Source organism: Tribolium castaneum, chromosome 10, assembly GCF_031307605.1.
Source record: "Tribolium castaneum strain GA2 chromosome 10, icTriCast1.1, whole genome shotgun sequence".
Taxonomy (NCBI): domain Eukaryota; kingdom Metazoa; phylum Arthropoda; class Insecta; order Coleoptera; family Tenebrionidae; genus Tribolium; species Tribolium castaneum.
Window position 1 is genome coordinate 1,633,826 of NC_087403.1, and position 25,172 is coordinate 1,658,997.

A 25,172-nucleotide genomic window follows, 5' to 3' on the forward strand; every position below is an offset into this window, starting at 1 on the left:
AGTTTTTGTGCGCCGAATAATTAATTTCTCCTAATATATAATAATGTCAAAAACTGCGGCAACGTTTTCATTGTTTGTTTTAATTATATTTTAATGACTAATTATGACCCGAGTCTTTATGTTAAATATAACAATGAATCTCGAGTAACCCTTTTTTATTCATTGTTGATCTTGCACAAACAATTTCGGACAACACATAGGTAGCTAGCACTGACACGAAACGAACTGACAGAAATCACCGAATTGATGCGATTCCCCGGATTCAACTAGCACCAAACTGCGATAAAAATACCAAAGGAGCATTTGCATCAATCATAGTAAATTAATACCGACCCACATCGAGTTTAATGTTGTAGAATGGTTGCTAATTGATGATAAAAGGGGTAACACACATAATTTTCCAACAGGTAGAGGAACCTCGGGAAATCGTTACGCGCGTTTTTATATACGTTTCCCGGAACCGAGTGTCTGTGCCTATAGGCAGTCACAAATTCCTGAGGATGTATTGATACACGCCGCTTCAGCGAAAGGGTAAATCTTGCCTTTATCGCTGATTCAAAACTAATCGGTGCCATTTTTGTATATTACGCTTTTCGCTCCAAAAGTCATGTTGACAGATGATTAGTAATATTATCAGCAAGACTCAATGCGGGCACGCGAAAAATACATTACATGCCGTGATTTATTATGTCATTATTTTAAATAAAAATTTCAATGTGGATCATCATGTGACCCACTTCAATCAATCCCGCAAATAAAACTTTGATTCGGATTTGCACACTGTGTTGCTTGCGCTGATTCCGCTATTTCTATGCAAGATGCAATTTAGACGAGTCTATTAAAGTGGGATAATTATGGCGAGAACGAGTTGTTACGCGGTGTTTATGGACTGCATCGACTGCTAACTCGAAAGGACTTCATCTGAACGCAATCACCACTATCACAACAAATCAATAAAAATGTGTAAGGGGGCATAAAAAATGAAAAAAGCTCCAATAAAAATCAAAAATAAGCAAAGGGGGCATTTTTTGTTTTTGTAAAGTGTGTAGTTTAACTGGTTTCGGGATAGAGTGGGTTGAAAATAATTTATTATTTAAATCTGGTGGGATTTGGTAGAGCAATGGGGCCCAGTGTTTGACGACCGCTTGATGCAGTGGGGGTGTGGAATTCGTAATGACAAGCCGAGCCGGAAAAGTAGCGAGTGAGAATAGAACCGCCCCCAATACTATCAAGCACTTGAGCAGTTTCGTGTATTAGGACATGCACTAGTTGTGGTCACATCTAGCGCCTTAACACCGTGCGATATTAAGTAAACAGATTAGTTTATTATCCGGTTATATTCCATTTTAATACCGTTGGTCAACAGTTCAGATATAATTAATGTGGAGATTATTATTCCTACTGGTTCATTATTCGTTGCGTCGTAACCGTCGTAATCTGCTCGGTACTCTTCAGACCGCCCTTGTTGATATTGTTAATACAATTACTTTTAATAACACTCCAACCCTTACACCACAAATACACGACTAAACCCCACCGACGCATGTTCACACATCATTCTACCAAATTTTACATAAAACTCAATAAACACAACGACTCTTTTTAACGACTCTATTTACGCCGCCGAAATATTCACCCTATCACCAAACACCGAAGATTATTCCGCCACATTTCTTTATTTTTTCCCGCTTTTAAATATTTCACACACGAATTCGTACACCACATAAAATTCTAATAAAATCCACTATCGTTGATCAACATTTTATATCCAGTCTTGCACACTCATATAAATATTCCTTCTTCATGCATTTTATAAACTTAACCGCCATTTTATTCGCCCAATCTTAACCGACTCAACAAAATTGAAACCGAAGTAACAGAGCAGACAAATCGGAACCATCACGTATTGATCATTCACCGACGACGGAAATTGTTGCAAAAGCAAATTAAAACAAAAATTAAAAACAAATTATTTGATATCGTTGCTCGTAATGGAGCTGTCAGAACAGAAACCCAACTTTGCTCTATTTTGTTCCACATAAGCCTAACAAAGCAACATTATTTACCAATTTTTCAGCAAATTCATTCCGAGTGATAAAATATTGTTAATACCGACTTGACGTCAGGGCCGAAAGTGTTGAGATTCGTGTTTCCTCGATACTTATCAGCGAATTAACAGGTCGCGTGAGTTTCTGACAATGGGTCTCACGATTATTGCCGTAGGCACTATCACTAATTATAATGTTAGGCTTGTGTGCGCTCTTGAAATATTGGCTAAAGTCCTCCGAGTTTTAAAATTGCTTGAATAAAACGCGCTTGCAAATATTGTGCATTAAAAGTGCAACAAACTCATAATAATTCATAACAAAACAACGCTTGACACACCGCAACACATTAATGATTCCACAGCGTTTGCTACTGAGCCGAATAAATAAAACAATTTTTCAGAAGGAAAGTTTAAATTGCATTGTGAAAATCGTAAATGTCAATCATGGTTCTACAGTTCGGAGGCTAAATCCTTTGAGAAATGATGAATTTTAAACATGCATTTAATGATTATCCGTCGACTCCTGACGCAATTTTTATAAGACGTGCTCTAGAAACATATTGTTATAGAATAAGAGGAGGTAACTGCATTGGAAGAACAAGAACACGGCCCTTGACTGTAAATAGCTGATTATGAGGAAACAACGCTCAAATCGGCAAATACTCGCAGAAAGCGAAATCTTGCATTCGGATAATTACAAAGCTACTTTTGTTATTTTTTATTGCAAGGTTTGCTTAACAATCGGTTTAGTTTACACTTGCTCCAAGTTTCGAACTCCTAACTATCGGAGTATTAAAAGTTGGAATTTGTTCTAGCTGATTTGTTATTTAGAGTTTCACAATTGCAATTGTGTATTGTTGAAAAATTTGTAAACGGGAAGTTGATCCAGCCTAGTGCAAGCCATTAATAACAACTAACCCATATTTGAGTCATCGTGGGAGGAAAACAAAACGAACGATATGTAGCTAGTACCGGGGCTACATCCATCATAAGTCGGTGATGGTGATGCATTCCAACGCAGAGCCTAGCCTATGCAATAGTAACACAAGTCGGGAGATTGATCTGGTCGCAGGTGTCAAATTCAGCAAGGATTCATCATGCATTTCGGTCACGATTCGCACATTTCCAACGTATGTAGTTCAGGAAAGACATTTATATATCTACAATTTTTTATGTGTCATGGGAGTTTACATAATACTTTATTATCCCCACTCGAAGCTTGAATGGATGAGGCGATGAATGATTTGACTTAGCCCCATATTCATATTTAATTTATTGCCCAGTAATGACGTCTTTATTTATTTATCAGCCAATATCGTTTGCATTATTCGCATGAATTATGAAAGCCGCAGAACCTGTCAACAATCAACATCAAACATCAATTATACCATTATTAGCAACCATCAATAAAATGCGACACTGTTAACAAGCATTTTTTTATCTTATTAAACTTGAAAACCTAACAAATCCCAACCATCTGCCGCATGAATTTTGCTCTTGACACATCTCAGAATAAAACTCCCGAGAATAACCGGACCACAAGGATCACACCGGATTTTTCACTAACGTCGACGGAAACAAATAATTTCTTCACAATTACACACAACACTCAAGTCTATTTGCATGTCTTACACAAGCGTCTAAATTGGTTAAAAAGCGGCTGTTGTGTATCTTAATTTAGCCCGATCGTGTATCTGTTTTACTCCATTCGCAGGCCTATCACAAACTTTGATCTCTAATATCTGGGAGAGCATTAGCGCTATTGATCATCAAAGATAAGAAAAATTGGACATCGAACCAGAAGTTATATTACAACGGACAAAGGTCTCACGACACCCTTGTTGTTCCTTCTAATAAGTCGAGGATATAAAGCGACTTTTGCGAAAATGCGCTCTCAAAAATTCCTTTTAAAATTAGCTGTTAAGTCAGTAATCCGTAACATCAATTTATAAGACAACTCATTCAGAATCTATAACTGAGCGGATAATATGACATCAGCTTTTTTGTGATGGGTTTTGAAGACCCTTTACTTTAAAATTAGAAGGCTAAAGATAGAGTACGGGGCTCATCAAACTGGGATCAATTTAATCAATACTCGGCCGGTTTTTAAAATTGCTAAAACTAGTTTAAAGTCGAAAGTTTATCATTTTTAAGAGCGACCAGAGATGCGAAGAATCGTTACACCTTTAACCTGCCTGACCTCGGACCTATCGAAAACATTTGGAATAGTTTCAAGACCTATTAAATAGTCATCAGTCGTGCGAACTTTCGGAGTTTGTGAGAGAACGTGCTTTAGGTACGTATTGATAATGCAATAAACCGTGCGCCGAAGAGGTAAGAGAGCTATACTTGAAAACAAGAGACACTTTATTCGTTTCTAAACGGCTGATTATGCGACTTAGCGGAATTATCCGAGTAATTTCATTTTTTGTGTCCATTGCAGACACTCTGCATTGTTTAATTAGTTTCCAGCTTTCAGAAAACAGAGACGCTTTTTTGGCGGAGGCGCCGGGCTATTCTCTTATTATTTCAACGCATTGATTCCTTTGCGGTTGGCAATTTCGGTTCTGTTCTTATTTGTTTGAGAAATCGTGTGTTATCAAACACAAGTGTGTTTTTATGACAGTTTGACTTTATATGGGCTAGAAAGATTGATGTTCTTGAAATCGCAACGTGTTTGGAATATTACAATTTGGAAAAGGGAGTCTCAAGGCGTCGATTTTTTCTCTCAATGAATTAAAACCGCTTGACACTAAGATGACGTAGCAGAGGTGCGACCTTTCTCCAAAGGAAGTTTTTATGCGAACACCTGCTGCACAAATCTCGGTTTGATATCAAGAGTAAAAATTAAAGAACCAGTTGTTTAGCATGAAAATTATTGGTTTTACGACCAAATCGATCGTAATGGATTGGATCTGTTAGAAGGGACGAAGATGTCGCTCTGGAAGTAAAAATTTTATGATCGGGCTTAATTAAACTGCGCCAGAGTTGATCAATTAATGCGAAAGTTTCTGATAAACATCGTAGTGTTAATTACGCGTTTTTGTTATGTCAGAAAAATGGCCTTAGTGGGGCGTTTGTGTTTATACTAAACGGGAGCAATTTAAACGAGTTAGAATTTTAGGGCGGGCTGGATGGCAGTAAAAAGCTGCTTTCCGGAGTGCAGGGCCTTTTATAGTGCAAGCTCCATATTGTGTTGATTGAAGATGCCGCGGTTTTTTAAATTGTCTGCTTTTCGTTAAGGGTTTAAACACAATTATCCTTTACGACCTACTCTACTAAAGAGAAATACTGGCGCGGCGTTTCCTTTGCGAATATTATCTCTAATATTTTGACGGATTAAAAATATTGCGGGGGCGTTATCTAATTGAACTGCTCGTGTTTGTTTGGGAAAATAACTTGTGTGCAAATTACTTGTAAATTGAGATAAAGAATTAACACAAGTTCGGTTGGTGGGAAAATGCGACGCTTTCTGGCGGTGGAGTATCTAACAAGAGTTTGTCTTGGGCCGTTACTTACGCTATAATACTAGGTCACAGTCTGTGAAAAATAACGCGGCCGTTTGCAACACAGAAGGTTGGGATTAAGACACTTGATATTAATTTCCCTAGTGTACAATACATTTTATTAGTTGTTTCTCTCTTCAGGCTGGCACTTTCTTGCACGTGTAATGCAGTTAATTGCGAAATGCATAAATATTTAAGCTTATTTTAACAACAAACAAACGACGCGCTTTAATAAAAACCGTTTATTTACATTTAAAAAATTTACAGCCCTCGCACCACAAATTTATTAAATATACACGCAATCATTATAAGGGTGTCGTAGAAATGTTTACCGGGACGCAAAATAATTAACAATTAGTCTTTGTTAATTTGAAAACTATTATATCCAACATATTATCGCGCATAATCAACGCTAGTTCTATGTTAATGTCATGATTATTTTGCGACAATAGGTGTATTACTAAAGCAGCTGTCAGATACATGAATGCAACCGTACTGGTTTGCTTACCGCACACATACGGCTCTATTTAACGTATGTCACAATCAACTTGCTAAAATCCGCTTAAAATATGGCAATCAGGAGAAATGCAACATTTTAATGAAGCCGCAACTTTTTAACACTAAATTTAACAGCAAATATGCAATCGACCACAGCGCGGTTAAATCCCATCACAACTAAATAAACCTTTATTTCCAATAACACACCATTCAACCACCAATCTTCGCACTTCATATTCATACAAAGCGAACAACATAATACGCCATAAATCACTCAATCAAATCAGCCAAATTTGCTTCTGTGTCACAAGACGTATGAATGAAAAAAGGCGCAGTGGTCGAGTAACCTTGAGACAACTCGCCGTGAAGTCTCGGAAAGTTGAGCCAACAGAACCCATTTCGTGTTTGAGTACGTCCCTTGCCAGCCCTAATCAACATAAATTATTTAAAAAGCTTTATGATTTTTTTACCGCCTTCCTGCAGTGTTTTAAATACTGCAGGTCCGCAGGATCGTCATTAATTTATTTCGAGTTGTATCGTTTTTTATTATTCGAAACTTCTGATGGAATAAAGATGGATTTCAGTTTCGCGACTCGAGACGCGCTGCGGCTGTGTTGGATTTTAGGGAGAATTGGACAAACCACTGCAAAGTTGAAACTTACCACAAAAGCTTTTAAGTCACACCAATCGTGATGGTTTGTCCTTTTATCCCCAAAAAAGTAAATAAGCATCATTTTTTCTTGTGACTGCTTGAAAAATGGCCGCTTTAATTAAATGGCGCGGAGAAGGGACGGGAATTTATCTAATTAATTATGGATTGGTCGCGATTAATTCCATTCCAAGAAATAATCGATGTTTTTTACGTTTCTTTCCGGCTATGAAATTTTTAGCAAGTTCGATTTTTTGTTTGTCCTTATAAAGAGGATTAAGTATTTTCAGCGGTTAAATTCGTTCCAAGTCTTAAAAGATTACATTTGGAAAACAAGGGAAAATCTATAAGCCGTGATTATTTTTCGGTAATTAAATTTTTAGGGTAAAATATTTCGGCTTATAGTGGCACAGCGAGGCGCTTTAACAAACAAAAAGGAGTGGGATAATGGGAAACATTTTGGATGAATTTTTTTAAGGCGGCGTTTGTTGGGAATATAAGAAGATTGGGAATAATTCAGGCGTTGGTGTAACTGTAGGTACATTCTGATTCAAATGAAATGGCCAAGAACACCCGGCATTTAGCAAAATCGCTCGCATGATGAAAAATTGAAAGTTTGCGTAATAAATTCTCTGTTACACGGGTGTAATAAATTTTAATTAAATTAATATGAAACCGTTCAATAATAAGTCTACTGAGTTTGGATGTAATAATTAATATTTACGTTTTTGGAGGTTATCAGAGGGATTTCCTTGTTATTAATATAATTAATGAATGTGTAATTAAATTAATTTAACGCTGTACTCGTAATAAAGTGGGGTCGTATTTTTGATCTGTTTTATGTTTGTCGTCCTCAGGATAATTAATCGAGGCTAATCATAGAGTGATGACAATGTACGAGAGTGTTTACAAAATTATTAGTGTAGGATGATCTGTACTGTAATGTCTCGGAATTGATAATAAGCTGTGCCAACCCGCAGATCATGGATATGAATAAGGGTTAGGGCTTATGAGACACATGTTGTTTACACACATAAGTGACTACCAAACAAATTGAGATACAAGAGTGAGCTGAATCCACATTCTAAATAAATCAAAATTGAAATTATTTGAGAGGAAAAGAAAAACAAACAATCGAACTGGGTATATGGCTATTTACATTAGGACTCGGTCAGGACGAAAATCCCCTGCGTAATAATTTATTTATTGGCTGATACAAAACAAATTTTATTAAGCCTATACTGTGTTTCATTATTTTTTCACTGGTGCCTGGTTAATTTCGTTCGAGGCCAAACTTTCGACCATTAATTTCGCCAGACGAGGACTTGAAGAAAGTATGAATTATTAGGCAATTAGTAGGCGAACTTCTTAGGTATCATAATTTCGCGTATGAAGTAATCGTTGTTAGTGGCGACAAATGTATGCTGGCGAACCGCTATCACATCGGCCCAGTGTACACTTTATTCAGAACAAATGTTTCAACTGACATAATCTAAAGTGCTATATTACATATACCAGCCGCACGGCCCGACCAGCGATTCACATAAATAATAAACTTTCCTAAATACATTAGTCTTAATTATGCTCAAATTAATAACGCGCTCCTCACTAAGTCACAGCCGACACAAAAACCCCAATTGTCACCCCAACTTTACTCTCAGAACAATTTTTAGTTCCACCTTCAGATTTGGTTACTTAGCGCTGATTGCGACTGCGGTGTTGACTATTTTTCTTTTCAAGTCTCATTACAAATAGAAAATGTACTTCGGGAATGCTCCTCCGAACGCATGATTTATGTCACTGCTGTCATACTACACCATTTAAAATATTGCATTGCAAGTTAGAGCAGAAGGCATGTATTTTTAATGAAATCGATACTAAGAGAAAAAATTTAATTTATTAAATAGCACTCCATGTTTGAATTTACAAATATTTCAGTGACAGTAATTCGACAGAGAATTGCGCCAAGTACGATTTTTTTAATAGTGGAATCACTCCTATTAAAATGGGACGAGACGATCGGTGTTGAATAACGTAAGGGTTGGTATGACATGTGTTTGTGTATTCAATAGGCGACTTTCTCTTGCTTAGATCAGGAAATATGGATCCCTAAATATTGACGTATCTTCCTCGTGAATAATGGGAATTCTGGAGCGCCACAAAAAGAAAAATTCCTCCCGAATGTTAAAAGTTAACAAAAATACGTTTATTACATTTGTAAGACGTATTTTCGGTTATTTACTTCAATAAAGAAACAGTTCACCAGCAAAGATGCGGCTTCCGCTTAGGCAATATGCCACTAAATAGAAACTCACGGACGCGGAAACGACCTTAATGATTTTGCCTCAGTACAAATAAAGTTAAACATTTGTTGAAACAAAAAGTAATACACCAACTACACATAATTGCAAGAAATTTCCTAATGGTCTGACTCACAATCCGACGTTATCTTTTTGATTCGTAAAAAGCGGCTTCTGTTACAAATTCAATTTATCATAACTGAAATATTTCGATGCAACTGGTCTATCAACACGTCGAACTTAACACCGCGGGTTACACCTAACTTCATCAATCTTCACAAAGAGAACACTTAGCTTCATCACTCCTCAGCAAAGGTGTTTATACAAATTTCTAGTTTAGTCGAACGGTCGTGAAAATAATAATTGAAGCCACAAATTCCAAAACTCGGCTTTGACGTTATAACATCATAAACTTTCGATATTAAACTAGATAATTATACCGTTAAAATTCACTATACCGCCGCTTTATTACCCAATGTATCTGACTGTCACTGGAAAGAATCGCCGCAAACTAACGTCCTACGCAGGGTGAGCCCTATTTTGGAAAATACCGTATTTCTGTGAGGCGCTGCTCACGAAAGAACGAATCGGGAAACAAGCAATTTCCGCTCATTTGCGAAATAATTAAGTCATAGACTATAAGCACGTCTCTAGAAAATAGGTTGACCCCAGTTGCACCAGTGCAAAGTAGCGAGATATCCTGAACATGTAGTCGTGTTCAGCATACGGTATGCTCTTAAAGCGACAACTGGTACCAGCATCATGCGGCACTTTGAAGAGCTCTTGAGTACACGAGAGCGTCGAAAGGCCTATCCCTCCTAAGCTCTGTTTATTCGAGAGTAAATACTTTCCACACTTGGCTGCAGAATTTTCCACGTCTGACCATAAAAACGACACTAATCTCCGTCTATGTAATTATCCTTTGACTTATCTCTTCATTTTTAACTTGACGCTGGATTCGCGCCGGTCGATAGCGGACGGCACGACAAAAATACTAGTTAATCACTTGCAAGACTTTCAATTTTATACGAAATCTCTTCGGCATTTTTCCCGGCGCCTCCACCAATTTTAGCATCATGGCTCATACGGGACGGGAATTAAATTACCAGAAAGTTGCTATCTTCCTCATTGTCCGCTTAAGAATTCCATTTGATTAGCCAAATAGTGCTAAATCACGTTTTATTCGGCGAGGTGTTCACAAATTCTAATTGCATATTCATGCATGCGAGCCACACCTTAACAAATAATTTAAATATTGTGTTTTTTATTAATGCAAATACAGGTTTTTGAATCGTTAAGTATTCCGGAGCGTCTTTTGGTTCCAACCGCGAGCGGCTGTGCTGAAATAAAAATGTTTGTTTTGAAGCTATCCTCTTGTGCCATAAATTTTGCGAGTTAATATGAGCTTTGTTGATTGGTAAGAATTTTTAATAAGCCGGCGGTGGTGTCCATAATTGATCATCAATGTGAATTTCGAGTTAAAAAAGTGGATATGAAGAGTCGAGAGCTAGCAGATATTTGCCCGTCTGCACATAAACGTATATTAAGCGAATACGAGCGTTTCCTCTCTTAAGTTGAGTTTTATGTTCGATTTTTTCATTGGGACATTATGAAATATCATTTTTCGGCCGATATTTTTATACGAAAATTTATTCTTTTTGCGAATGTTCCTAAATATTGAAAGATCAGAAGTTAATTCGCTCCAAATCCCTATTATTCCGAATAGATTGGTCGCGACGTTTTAGTGCAAGAGTTTCGTTGCGAGGTCCCCATAACTTATGTGAACGGAAAGCGATTTTTGAAGTGCATTTATGTTGAAATATCTATTCTTTATATCTAAAACACATGCTATATCGGGTGCTTTTAAACTTTTCTGCTGGCGGCACGAAATTTTAACCCCGTTCTCATAAAACTTGAATGTTCTATGATAGCACAAATTTATTAGCTCTCTTTTCGACAAACTGTGTCCTGTGTTGATGCAAATTTATACCAGATTCTACAGCTTACATCAGTATTTATTCAAGCTCCCTCAAGAGCAATCACAATACATATGGAGGCACCACGTGACCACTCAAAATCAATAATGTTCCTCAAGGCTCTTCTCTAAGACCCATCCTGTTATTATTTTTCTACCAGTCAGTTAGGCAATTAGCCAACACAGCTACTTTGATATCAAGAGAGGAGAGACATGTATTCTTTTCAGAAAATTTTGACATTAAAAAGGCTTTGAAAGAAAACTAGTCAGATTATGTCTGCGGAAGCCTCCAAATAAAAATGAATGTCACAACAATAATAATGTGTGAAAAAATGTTCAGAATATTGTTGTCAATAACAGAACTGTAAATAATTATTTGTCCTTACCCTTATCTCATGGAATCAGTTTTGAATATCTAAAAAATGTACATTTAATATTTATTCCAATAAAACTTATACAATTTATCGCTGATTTCTACTAATAAATTTTGATAGTTTTATTGAATTTTTTGAACATCACGTTGTAAAGGTGTGTGTGTTTGCGAGAGGGAATATTTTTTGTCTCTCGGGAGGAAATGGCGTTCTTTCATTGAATATTTGTAGGGTGGAAAGCGATATTTTCTGATGGGGCCGTCGAAAACGCGTATTTGTGTACCTGATTGTCGCACGGTTCGTTAGTTTCAATGTCGTTGCCCTTTGCAGATCAAACAATTAAGTTATTTAGGGCTGGAAGTATTGGTGAAAATTAAATGAGTGCCTATAGATTTTCTGGGACAATACCACAGTATGAGTGCGCTTTAAATAGATTAACAGCTATGTCCACTCTGTAAAGAAACAAATCCAGTGCGGGTTTCGCAACAATAGCCGCTTTTATTGGGCTAATATTTCTTTGTCTTGCCTTTGGAAATTTATACGAATTAAGTATAGTGTTCGAGTCTTATAGAAAACGAAGTATATAAATTGAGCAAGGATCGCTAGTTTAAAGGAAAGAATAAGTGCTAGTTAAGTATATTTTAAAACTATGTTTGAGCTTTGAGCAATCATTTTAAGCTCAGGTGTTTCTGAAGGTATGTTTGGGTGCTCGGGAATGAAATGTGAGGCACTTCATTGGAATATTTATAACATATCATTCAATAGGATATATTTTCTAGTCCATATCTGATATTAACTTTAAAATAGGTGCGCTATTAGAAGATTGGTAGACATTGGAAAGTAATAAAACGCATCATTCCAGTCACAACTCGGTGAATTTAAAATTCGGCGAGTTTCAATAAATTTACAAAACAGGACGTTTCACTTTGGTTTTTGCATTTTTCATTTCGCTAGGAAAGAGGCCACAAATCTATGCATGAACAAATATTTATCAACCGTAAGTTTCAGTGCTTTCAGGAATGACTGACCCCGTAAAGTGCGACCGAAATTCGCCGAGACCACCTGCAGAACCGACAAATTTCCCGGGAAGCGAGCCATATCCCGAATGGGTTATATCCTTTATGGCCTATGTTTATGGCTTTATATTTTTCAGTACGCCTATATTCAAAGTATTAACATTACGATTGCACGTCACAAGGCCGAACAAAAAAATCGCCCCTAACGAACGATCCAAATAAAATTTCCTAGTCGAGAGGCTCGCATTTATTTAGGCGAGATCTCGTTTTTCTAAAACAGTTCTACCGTAAAAACTGATGTTGAAGTTTGTTACCCATCATAAAAAATATTAATCGAGACTCGAGTCTTGGAATGTCTTGAAACGTCATTTAAACGTCACCGGGAATATATCTCGCATTCTCTCAAAGGAACAGAAAACACACAAAATGTAAATAAGTATAACGTAACCAAAACACTACACATTAGTCACCCAAGCACAGAACAATAAGTCATCTACATCATTTCCCAGCGAACTCGTTTTTATGACACAGTCACAAATTCTCATGCAAAATGGACCGCTTTTGTAATTATGTCACATATTTCCAAAACGGACCTACTGCCATTACGCGATTCGTTTTAACGGCTCCAAACGACCAGCCCTTCAAGTATTATAATCTGCAAATCAATACTGCTAGCAACAATTATTTGCTAGATAAACGCTTGTGAAATGGAGTATGTGGCAGGATCTCCCGGTCCCAGGTGAATGAGGAAATGGTCGGAGATTTGAAAGCCCGATACGAAAGAAGCATTTTTAGAAAGGGGATAATTTCCTTAGTTTCAAGTACCCGAGTGATAGACATCGTAAATCATTCGTTAACTTAATCGAACGGAGACAACCGAATGAAAATTACACGTGACCTCGAACCTAATGTCGGTAATTTGGGTGCAAGAAGGTAGGTGAACCCTTACGTTTGAGGGTTGCCTCCTGACCAGACAGCCGATGCCAAACCCAAAAACCGTTTCTGTTGGGTGTATTACGAGCCACATTAAGTGACGATTTGGTTGTCAAGTGAATTATGAGAAGTTAACGACACTGGCAAGCGTTGCAGCTATTTTGATGGAATGTGTTATCCTATGGAATTACGGCGAGTCGCTTTAGCCGTTTCGCGCTTTATATCCTTAACCAAGAAATTACTTTTTAATTGATTCTTATCGCCCCTTTCAACTTAATTCCGCGATAACGTGCTGATTTCAATTGAAAGCGTTTTATCGTATCAATTGGAGTTGTTTTTTTATGGATGCGGTGAAAAATCGGAACTAGAAAACCCGATATATGTCGGCAATTAGTTAAATTGGTAAATATTTATTTAAAGCAATATCAACGGTGCATTAGTATAATGGCAAAACAATGCCTGTACATTTACGCTATTAGAACGTAAGTTATTAATTAGTTAATATATAATATTGATTTAAAGCTCTTTGTGAATGTAATTTATGCATGAAACTATTATTAAATTTTCGTCGAGATACCTAAACAAATTACTTTTCATTCCCTTTCAAGGAAATCGGTTTTTGTACGACATGGAGCTTTTGGAAACTTCACCAAACTTATTTTAATTTATTAGAAGTATATTTTATTTTTTAAACCTACGAGCTTTAATTAGGCTTTGTGATTGCAAAACTCTTTCATCAAGTTGGATAATTACGAATTTTTAAACAAGGGTTAAGTCCAACTAAAAACTTTTCAAATAAATAAGCTGTGTAGCTTTCTTTGATAGAACAGAAGATATTGATAATGAGATTGAAACGAGGCATCTAAAATTGAATTTGTAAATAAAGTACGGTTACGGAGTCACATTGACTGTTAACATGAAAGAAAGCTATTAAAATTTACAGAATGAGCAGCATTGGAATAATTTGGTTTATTTCTGTAAAAAGTTCCGTTTAGATATTTAATCACGGTGATGCACGACATCAATTTATCGGTTTTGCTAATTTCAAAGTTTCGCTTAAATTTATGTAGGCAGACAAATAACCGACTCCCTCCGAGGCATAATACAGAAATTACCATTCTTTTTACTCGCACTGAAATACTGTTTTATCTTCACAACCGTTAATCACGTGATTACCAGAGAGAACATCTTCACCTTTTCCAGTGCCTATTCTGATGAGCGTGTTATAAGTAACGAAAGAGCTTATTCTCTGCCAACACTTGCTACATGATTACACAATGTTTTTGTTGCACTTATTGTCTTCCTCGTTATGTTCTTCAAGTTTAATTTGTGTTACGTGTTGCGTACGATGCGCCAGTTTCCTACTTAGATTCGGGCGTCGAAATGACGCAGTAATTCCTGCACGCCACCATTTTTCTCTGACACTTGCAGTTTGTCGGGAATGTAACTGTAATCGATTTATGACGCTTGCCGACACCTACAACTCATTCCTAACATTTCCTGAAACGATAAGCTCTCAAGAATCTCAATTGCACGTATTAGAGCGGTGATCGATTGGGTTAATTGCGGCCTTTTCTAGTTTTTTAATTAGCCGCGCTGAATAATACACATTAGGACGCGCTCATTAGACGGGGATTTTGTTGTAGTCCTTCGAGGGTTGGATGTATAGAGTGAGCTCCAGAACACGTGTTTCCTGCTTTCGGCTTTACATGCATGTTATATTAAAATACATTGTTATGACAGCTTTGGGACTATGCAACATATTTAACATAGTGCGCTCATTCCGTATGCAAAACTTGAATCTACCATAAGTGGCAGTATCCCGGTTGCATCCTTCTTCGACTAATCCCGAGAATTAAGCCGGGAGACAAATTATTCGTAATTTATCGATGATTACGTAGAATTACTTGCATCGCTACAATAATACCGGGATCACATCCGTAAGAAAATAAAGCGCGCCTTTGTATCCATTCCGTTTCTCTTTCGTTTATGTGGGCCCGATGAGTCGTAACGGCGCTAATTTCGAGTTGAAACACCTGAATGTATTTCCTGAAACGTGCATGTAATTATTGCACGTAATTCGATTAACACTTGCTAATTTGGAATGGTGCACTAACAAATTACTGGACAAAACTTAATAACCTTGGAATGTCGTTAGTTCACGGCTCACGAGACCGACGGAAATGTCTAGTTTTAGTGTCGCAAACATGGCGTATTTTCCTACAAAGTATACTGGAGGAGCACGCTGTTACCTTGCAAAATATGTAAATTCAGTTAAACTGTTTTACATATATCGTAGATGCGTAAACCTACTAAACCATGTGATAACCTACAATTTGATTAAAATGTTAACACATCCAGACCTCAACTCTTACACTTAAATCCACCGATTTTCAACCCGAATAATGGCCTCAATCAAAACTTTTCAACTAATCAACTACTGCCCACTTCCACGATTTATTGAAATTACTTTCTCTAAACCATTTGTCACCTGTCACACATGCATTTGGCCGTTTAGAACCATCCAGCGCTTTTGACAGCTTAAATATCCAAAAGATGGATTATTACCTATTGTTAATATGAACTGTTTTTTTCATATAACATATTCGAGCGAATATCCCGACCAGATTTGAAAACTTTGTGTTATAAAATAATGCGATGAGCGAATTTATTTATTTGAATGTAGTGTCATTTATTAAATTGCGTATTAATTCCCGGCAGCGCGACATTTTTGCAAAAATAATTATATTTATCCCACGATTTGTGCGCTCCGCGAGTCGATACAGCGTTTTTGGTCTTTTTTCCGTAAATTTTAACAGGGTTGAGTAGCTTGTTAAAGTATCGACTTTCGCAATTTACATCGCAGCATATGTGGAACCCATTTTTGGTAAGTACACGGTGGTCGCCTCCGGGGCCTAATTGTTAGATAATTGAGCGCTATAGGTCCAAAGGGGAGGTGATTAGACCTGAATAGAACGACTCAACATTGTGACGGTTCGAACTAACCGAGTCCCACACGATTCTTATCTACCCTTATTTGTTCAGAACGCTGTTTACACGGCAATTTCTGTCATTAGAAATTTAAAATTCTTTTTCATCGCCGATAGTGCCGTTCGGGGTGGACAGACGTGGCCTTGGCTTAACTAGAACCGAAAGCGAAAACTCCCCCGAGCCTGATTTCTTCCGCACTCATATGTGCGCACCCGTCCCACTTTTCCAGAATCGAATCGTCAAATCACACTCCGACCTAATTGTTTGGAGATTCCGTCGGGACATTAAGAGAATTCACTCAAAACAACGTCGACGTCGACTCCTGATACACCTGAATTTTATTTATGAATCAATAGCCTTCACATTGATAGATTGCCCGGACCTAACTCCAACGCCCGTCAAATTGATTTTAATACCGGCTGACAGAATTAAATAACTAAACGAGTTTAATGTTATAACTCGGCCGACTGGCGATTAGAGATTTTTAAATGCAATGAGGACGTGGAGGGACAGGGCTACATTTTTATGGCACGTCCGAGTAATGATTTAATTGCCGTTATTTGCAAGTGTAAGCGCTTCGGAACGACCGAAGCCTCAGTCGTGAATTTCGATGTTTGTTAAATTTTATGAGGTTTTTGCTTGTTAAGTTCGCATGCATTCGATTGAAATCGTGTTAGTTATTACATTTAATCAAGCGAATTTTGATTTTCATTAAAAATTCTTATCGCTCGGGCTATCACAGGGGCGGAATGGCGTGTGTTGGAGCGGCCACTTTAACTAAATAAATCGTTCGGTCAGTGTTGTAATACATGAAAATAGCGGAAAATAGACTAGGTGTTTTAATATTGGAAGAGTTTGGGAAGAAAAGTCATCAAAAAACTTTGACGAAAGAAAAGTAATTGGCGCCATGTTGGACAGATTGTAATACACGTAAACCATTTACAATCCTTTTATTTATCCTTCCTGACAGCTTGGAATCGATGTGTTTAAAGTTCTCTGATTACGTACGCGAAATACGAGCTTAATGAATTTCACGGCTGCGATTTATCTTCATCTGCAGTTCTAACTGTATGCAGTATATGAACGAAATTGTCGGAAATAAAGGAAGTGGAAAGGTGGAACAACAACGTAAGCAGAGAGAAAGTCGCCAAGATCTAATTTTCCCTAAGTCACTTCGTTCCTCGGAGAGTTGCAACCACAACACGTCGCAGTTTACTCATGCAAAATACAATATTCCGTACGAGACATAATAGAACCGTCGCTAATGTGACTCTGTAATCGTGCCCCGGTATTAGATGCATCGTACGTACGCCGGTAATTGATGTGTGCTTTACACAAATTTTCTTTCAAGCCTGCTCGTCGCCGATTTGTGACAATAACGTTACCTTCAATTGCAAAAATATTTGTTGCTGTTTGGTAATAACTTAATTGTTCTCGAAGATTAGAGTTGTCTCGAGTTAATGTTGGTTAGAATAGCAAGTAAACCGTGCGTAAGGAAACGGGAAAACGAAAAGAAGAGGTCGAGATTCTTAAATGTTTCACTAGTTTAATCGCTTCTTGAACGCAATCTAAATTAAGAATTTAAATTCCTGGGCTTGGTAAATATTTGCAAGTATCCGCATGGCGGGTTTTGTGCGTTTTTTTAGTGTCTAGGGTAGTAATCGGTGTGAAATGAAATAATCAGAGCAATTGTCTTTGGATTTATACGTAAAACAATCGTTCGATGAGAATTAGAAGTTTGTAGGCACTTTGCGAAAGGAAGACGTATTACAGTTGCTTTAATACTACCCTAATCCCTAACATGAACGTTTCAAATAAATAATGTTTAAAGGTAGAGAAGCGGGTGTAAAGTTATTATGACAGGCTGTGCGTGCGAGCGATGTAGGGACAGGTCGGCAAATCGAGAATAAAAAACTTTTCCTACATATTTCATCCGCGATCAAATTTCAATTACTCGTAGAAAAAATTCATTTCGATTACTCCTTTAAATTTATTCGAAGAAAGCGTTTTATCAAAGTTAAGGTTTTGTTTAAAACATACGCTTTAAAACAAGTGGCGGAGGAATTTTTAAAAGATTTAAATCAGCTAAAAGTTGTCTTGAAATACTTGAAAGTGAAAAGGTCCATTAAAAGCTTAAAGCTGTGTTATCAATCAGCTTACAATAAAAAGATCGATAATTTCCCCGACTAAGGGAAGCAAAAAAGAAATTAAATCATTATGATTCGAGCTTTTTAAAGAATTCTACAACTCCTTTCTCTTATTAGCAATTAATTTTCAACGATTTGACAAGTTTTGCACTTGCATTCGTGCTTTTTTCGCCCCTTCGGCTTACTCCAACTTGATCGTGACGTGTCACTGTATAAGTTATGGCCGGGTAAAGACATGTGTAAAACAGAAAAGGCCCTACCCCGTTCTTGAGAATATTAGACAGAACGACGATATATCATAGAGTGGAAGACAGGAGCTCCTATCGATGACAGCACCGCCTATACCATCCTCACCCATCAATTTCTCGCAACTTTAATTTTATTGATAACATCTGTTTGGCTGGGTTTATATAATTATAATTGAATTATATTCACACTGCGATGAGCTAACCGTTGAATGAATTTGATTTCTATTCAACTTCGAACCGGTATTGACAATCAGTTTGTATATTCAATTATAATAACAATAATAACTGTACAAATTATTAATTATTGAATTACACATAACCGCCACACGATTCGCGTGTTTATTTGAGTGTCGTTGTGTGGGTAACAACCAAAGCTTGTTCACTCAATACAAAATTAATAAATCCAATTATTACAAAACGCTTTCGCACACAAAAAATAAAAAATTAAATTACAAGAAAAATGAAATGGAATATAAAATGCGGTATTTGCTTTGATAAAATATTGTAAATGCAATTGCACAAAATGAAAACGAAACGTTATAGAAAAATTGCAAACAAAATAATTTATAGTGCTATTTTATTTTATGATTCGATTTTTTTCCCATCTTTGCTTTGGAATGATGAATCGAGCTTTTGTGTAATTTAAATATAAATTAAAACGTAACCGAAACGCTTACATTATGATTTGCAGCACATGTTTGGAGAACCTAACGTACGAAATTATATACAATGTTGTCGACATTTTATTTGCTCTGTTTATTTAGTCAATAAAGTAACATTTGTTTTCATAATGACCGTATTAATTGCATAAAATAATATTTTCTTGTTTCCGCCAGTACAGTTTCGTATTAAATCCAGATTCAGCAATCAGTGAGATGTTTGTCAATAGTCTCGTTTTAATTAAAACCATTTTTGAGAGCGAAATATCAAATCAATAAAATAATCATAACCCAGCGAAAAACTGTTGTCTGTAATTAACTTTATTAAGTCTCAAAGTACATAATCTTACCAGTTTCCGCTCCTAATGAACGCGAGAATTTAGTGCTTAATTAACGCCTGTTAAGACAATTATCTTTTAGTTAATTATAATAATTATTGTACACAGCGACATTCATTAATGACCAAACAATATCATTTTTGATTCCGACAAAGTATCCCGTTTTATCTAATTTCAGTTTTTTGCGCCCCATGCATAAATTACGGTTGAACTTTGAGCTCTTATCGGGACCATTTAAAGCTAATTTCAGTCGAGAATTGCGGATAATTGCAATTATTACTTTATATCTATACATTTTTACACAAAACATCGTTCATGCAGGTTAGAGACCAATTAATGATGTTGAGTGGAAAACTTTTCTGATATTTTCTGTTTGCTTCGCTTTGAATTAAACAGCTCGGCTTTTTAAGAGATGACAAGATGAAATTTTTTGATCTTCAAACTTCCGTAAGAGTGAAGATCTCTTTGAAACACATTGATTTAAATATATTGCTTTTAGTCTTATTAATTTTAATTCACTTTTGGTGGATGCGCCGGGATAATGTCGCTGCATAATTTGTTGTTTGTTTTGAAAGCTTGCCACTAGATCGGTAAAAGCTTTGTAGTGACTTGTGTTAATCCAGTTGTTAGTTTTGTAATGGAGCGCCGTTATCAATTAGAGTTAGAGTTGAAACAGTAACAATAGAAAAATTCAGTGCACAAGACCCCGGAGGATAGAAAACTTAGAAGAGTATATAGATCGATCCCAAGCTGATCGGGAGTTGTGATGTAAGCGGTCTCCGTCATTCATCGTGTTCCTCATGAGTGCACATTTCTGTACCGGTCGTCGCCCGCCTCTCTGTAAACTTTGCATGAAACCTCTTACAGGGTAAAGATCTATTCTACTGGAATAAATAGGTGAATCCCTTTTTTTGTTCGAGTTCCAGAAGAAAAATAGGTTACGTCCTAGTGTAATAAATATATTGAATCAGTATACAGCGCGTTAGCGCTCCCCAAATACGCATCGTGTATCAAAGCGAAAATAATAAATATCATCTTGCATAGATTTTATATTCAATTCGGCTAAAGTAATAAAGCGGCCGTGCGTAAAATCGCCAAGTCAGGCCAAAATGCAAATTCCCTCACACAAAATAGCCATTCAAACATGTCACGAGGTTTTCACTCGAAAGAAATAACGCAATTCGATAAAGTTACCCCGCACTTTTGCCTACACCAATTTAGAACAATAGTTCCTCCTCCGACAAAAAACAAACCCCGAAATCAATTTAACAAAATCATTAATCATTTATGTGTGAAATTCGATCAATTTTCAGATAGTATTAAGCTCGGAATAAATGATTTTTTCACTAGGAAAACTATTATCGGCCGTAATAGAATTTCCCAACTCTAATAATAAACTAACATCAGCTTTAATGCATTCGTTTCTTTTCTAACGACAAAAGCTATTAATACAATAAATTAGATGAAGCGATTAAATTGCGGAATCCCTTAGTCAATTCGAGTAGAATGGAAAAGGATGGCATAAAATCACAAAAACGATCTCCTGAAAATCCGGTTGTAAATTTCTGACAAGTAGTGGAGATACATTTACGCCCCAGCGATATGACACTGTGTTAAATTACGCTGAGCTAGTAACTGATCCTGCTCTATTTCACAGCAACGCTCCTACCTACATAACCCTACTCACTACCCTTAACTTCAACACACCAATTACTTTTACTTTTACCCTCTCGCAAATATAATAGCTCTACATAGATTAACCAAAACACGACGAACCGCCCTCGCTTACAATTAGAACAGAAAAGAAATAACTCCACACGCAACCTCCACACCTCCGCACAAATTATACAAAACAAAATGGAAAATATTTGCTTTTGCATCTTTTATTTTATTCCAACATGCAAAGCGCAAAATTAATTAAAACACCTAATTTCAGAATTGAAAAATAGTGACATATTTGTAATATGTGTAAACAGAACTAATTAGCTTTGCTTCAGTATTTTTATTTCTTTCAGTGTTTGGCTTTAAAGTTTGTCGGAAAAATTAGGAACTTTAAGCGCTGCTAAGCTAGTTTTTAGCGGGAAGGATTGGGAAGATGGTATCAGGATACATAAGTTTTACCGAACTGAACAATTGATTTTTCCAATTGCACGTGTCTTGAGCTGGCGGAATATAAATTTTTGTTATGTTTGTGTTTTGGAAGCGTCAGATAAGCGTTGATTTGGTCATATTGAAATTTTCAATTTATTCGGGAGAAATAGCGCAACCAGTAATAATTCGGGAAACCATATCCATTCTTTAAAATAACACTTTTGTAGACGAACTTTATTGACAAAATCCCCCATAACTAAAAATTTGCAATTTATGACCGACCCCTGTCAGTGCGTGAGCACACAAACAGGATAGACGAACAATGTTCCATTTTAAAAATTCAGTTTTAGTTGTTTTAAATGTACGGAGCGAAAAAGGGATCTTTTAAAATAGAAAAATTGATTCGAATTTATGTGACTGATTTAATAATGAACCGGCACAAATTTAGGAAGGATGTGTTTTTTCATATTTAATTTATAGTGATTTTATATTTATGGGTTATAAATAGAAGTAGTGCCAGGTTTTCGAAATCTTCCGGAATTTATACCTTCATCTCGATACCTTTTAGTGTATTGCCAATATAAATATGTAATCGATACGTGAAAGTACTTTACGTCGGAAAAGCAGTTGTAGCAGCCAACTTCCGGTCTCTGATCGAGAGAAGATTCTCCGACTAACCCCACAGTTTGATATAAGTATAGATCGGTCAATTTACTCAACTCTCTTTTGTTCCTACTTTTTTGCATCAAACGTATCTCACAAATGTTGTAAATAATTCGAGAATAATTTACTAAACTCCATTTTCAAATAAAGAATACAAAACTAGATAAAATGTTTCACCGAAACCTTCCTTACAAAAGACTTATTTATTTCTACCAGAGCGATTTCACTGCTGCATCGAGAAATATATGTACTTTTCGCCGTTACAATAAAATGCATTCTTCTTAACCCAACTTCCATAACCTACAAAGAATTATCCTCGCCATCACATGTATAAAAATGTCTACACTTAGTCTTCTCGGAGCTTAAATTAAGAATCTGAAGCGCGAAATTTACCCGCTTGGCATGCATTATTACGTAATGCATTTCTCCCCAGCCCGGCGTTTCATTTTTCAGGTGCACATTCCACAATGCCCTTTTAGCATTTATCATTATGTTATTGCTTCAAAGCTGCACTTTGATCATCTTCCTCGACAGAATTTTTATAATTTTGTTCCCTGGCAAATAGGAATTACAGTATCTTGATGAAATCTCGGCGATTTCGCTCTTTCTGGTGGCTAATTGTGTAGAAGTCAATTCGGTTAACAACAGTAATAAGGTCGGAGTTGGTGTTTAAGTGATCGGTCTTGTGCAGGTAATGCCTGCGTTGCGTGCCGTTTGATGTAAACGAGTTGAATTTAGCCGTGCTCTGTTCAAATTTGAGTCTAGCAACAATAACATTCTAGCAATAATTTAACGAAAAGCGTACGCGGTCCAGCATAAATGACTAAAGCTTGTAATGCCCGCGTGTGGTTGATTTTGATGGATGGCGTAATCAAGGAGAGGACTGGCTAATTTAGTGTACAACAGTATCTGAGCAGAAACACATAATTCTGTATACAGCCTTCCTGGTCAATCTTTTTCCCCTTCGTGCGCCTCAAAATAGATCGCAACACACTAGAAATACCCTGATAAATGATCCGTTTTAAGGGACCAACTTGTACAAATCCGGTACCGTTCAATCAACGTTACATTGGGAACGATGCAGCGGTTTATGTTAAGTTTCGTCAAGGGGATGATTTACTCACATGCGTAATTACTCTCGGCCGTTAGATGTGATGAAAAATAATTCTAGTTCCTGGCGAGAATCAATTTTTTCGCGAAGGGGTGCTGGATTGATTCGGACGCATTAACCCTTCGGTTCGTGATAAATCGGGGGAATTTATAGTTTTTAACACCTTTTGGTAAAAAATTAAACGCGCGACAAGTTTCATTTAGAAACGCGCTATGAAGGATTAAAGCTGATTATTTAGAGCATCCTGTGTATTACTGCTGTTACTTGAATGCGAAGCAGCTCAGTCATTTTTCTTCATTTCTCACAACTCATGTATTTTTTCTTACATAATCCATCATTTTCAGTTTCCTTGTATTTCGCAAAACATAATCGTTTTCATATCTAGCAAATAAAAGTAAGCGTTAAAATTTATGAATAAACGTTGAAATAAAAGCATCATATTTATTATTGACCAGGCATTCATATTTTATATTTATATACAAGCAATCTGATATTGGCACCATAAAACACATTAAGTGGTCACTTCAAATATAAAGGATAGAATAACAAGCACATAAAGTGGGAAAGGACTGCTTTTTTCTCCGCTCTTCGAACGAAATCGATTCCGTAATCTCCTTTGAGGGGTTTACCTCTATGTCTCCCGAATGCAGTTCCATCTTCGTACTACCCATATTGTATTCTCCCCTACCTTAATGACATTTTAGTTTCATCAATCCTTAATAAACGTTCACTTAATTTACTTTTATTATTGGGGGTTTTCAGAAACCGCCGCTTAAAAAATCACTCCCGGCTTAATCCCGTTATTTGTATAATCCACATTAATTTGACATTGTGACTAATGAAACGCCGACAGTTACAATTTTCTCATTTGTTATCCCATAACGACAGTTGTTATAGACGTTCTATTCACTGCGTCACCTGTATCGACAAATTTCAAACTTGATTGCATGATAAACACTAAATAAATGCACGACTTTTATTAAAACTATGAGAAAAGAAAAATTAAAATTTTAATTTCATCATGGCCTTTGAAGCTCTCGCGCAAACAATCTCCCCTCTTACGAATAATCTTCTCCCAGGTGCTTACTTAATAAATACAAAGCCCGTAATTACAATTTTTGTAAAAATAAACAGAGTTATTGATGACATCTTTTTTGAACGATATGAGCCATCAAATCTGGGAGTTGGGTAAGAGGAAAACTTGTCCACTTTTCGTTAACGTTTAAGTTTCAGACAGCTTGAAAGTCGCAGAGTATTTAAGACTTAAAGAAAACAAGCTTGCTCGCTAGACTGGAAGTTATTTTCTATATTATATATTTTTCCCAACAATTTCATTGCGATTGTTTAAATTGTATCGTTCTGTTGCAGCGATGACAGATGATCCTCGATTCGCAGAGCCCATCCCTAACGTTACAGTGGCCTTAGGAAGAGACGCTAGTTTACCGTGTGTTGTAGAAAATCTCGGTACATACAAGGTAAGATTTTATTTCCGACAACTAATTTATGACAGTCGTCCCGGTATCGATGACACGTCGACACCACTATACGACAATTTCTTTTTATTGTCACCAACACAATTTCCTACTTTTATTTCTAAGGTGCAAGACACTTTATCGATATTACCATCCT

The 25,172-nt window shown here is 36.6% G+C and overlaps 1 protein-coding gene across 3 annotated transcripts in view; it reads left to right on the forward strand.

Moving 5' to 3' along the window:
* LOC658094 (lachesin) overlaps positions 1-25,172 on the forward strand; it is a 65,567-nt gene that overhangs the window by 5,339 nt on the left and 35,056 nt on the right. For all 3 annotated transcript variants that reach the window (XR_010335612.1, XM_008192496.3, XM_008192495.3), the window contains exon 2: positions 24,912-25,018. Coding sequence is in view for 2 of the 3 variants with exons in the window: in XM_008192496.3 (XP_008190718.1) it covers positions 24,912-25,018 (107 nt within the window). In the remaining variant the exon portion in view is untranslated. The remainder of the gene's footprint in view (positions 1-24,911; positions 25,019-25,172) is intronic.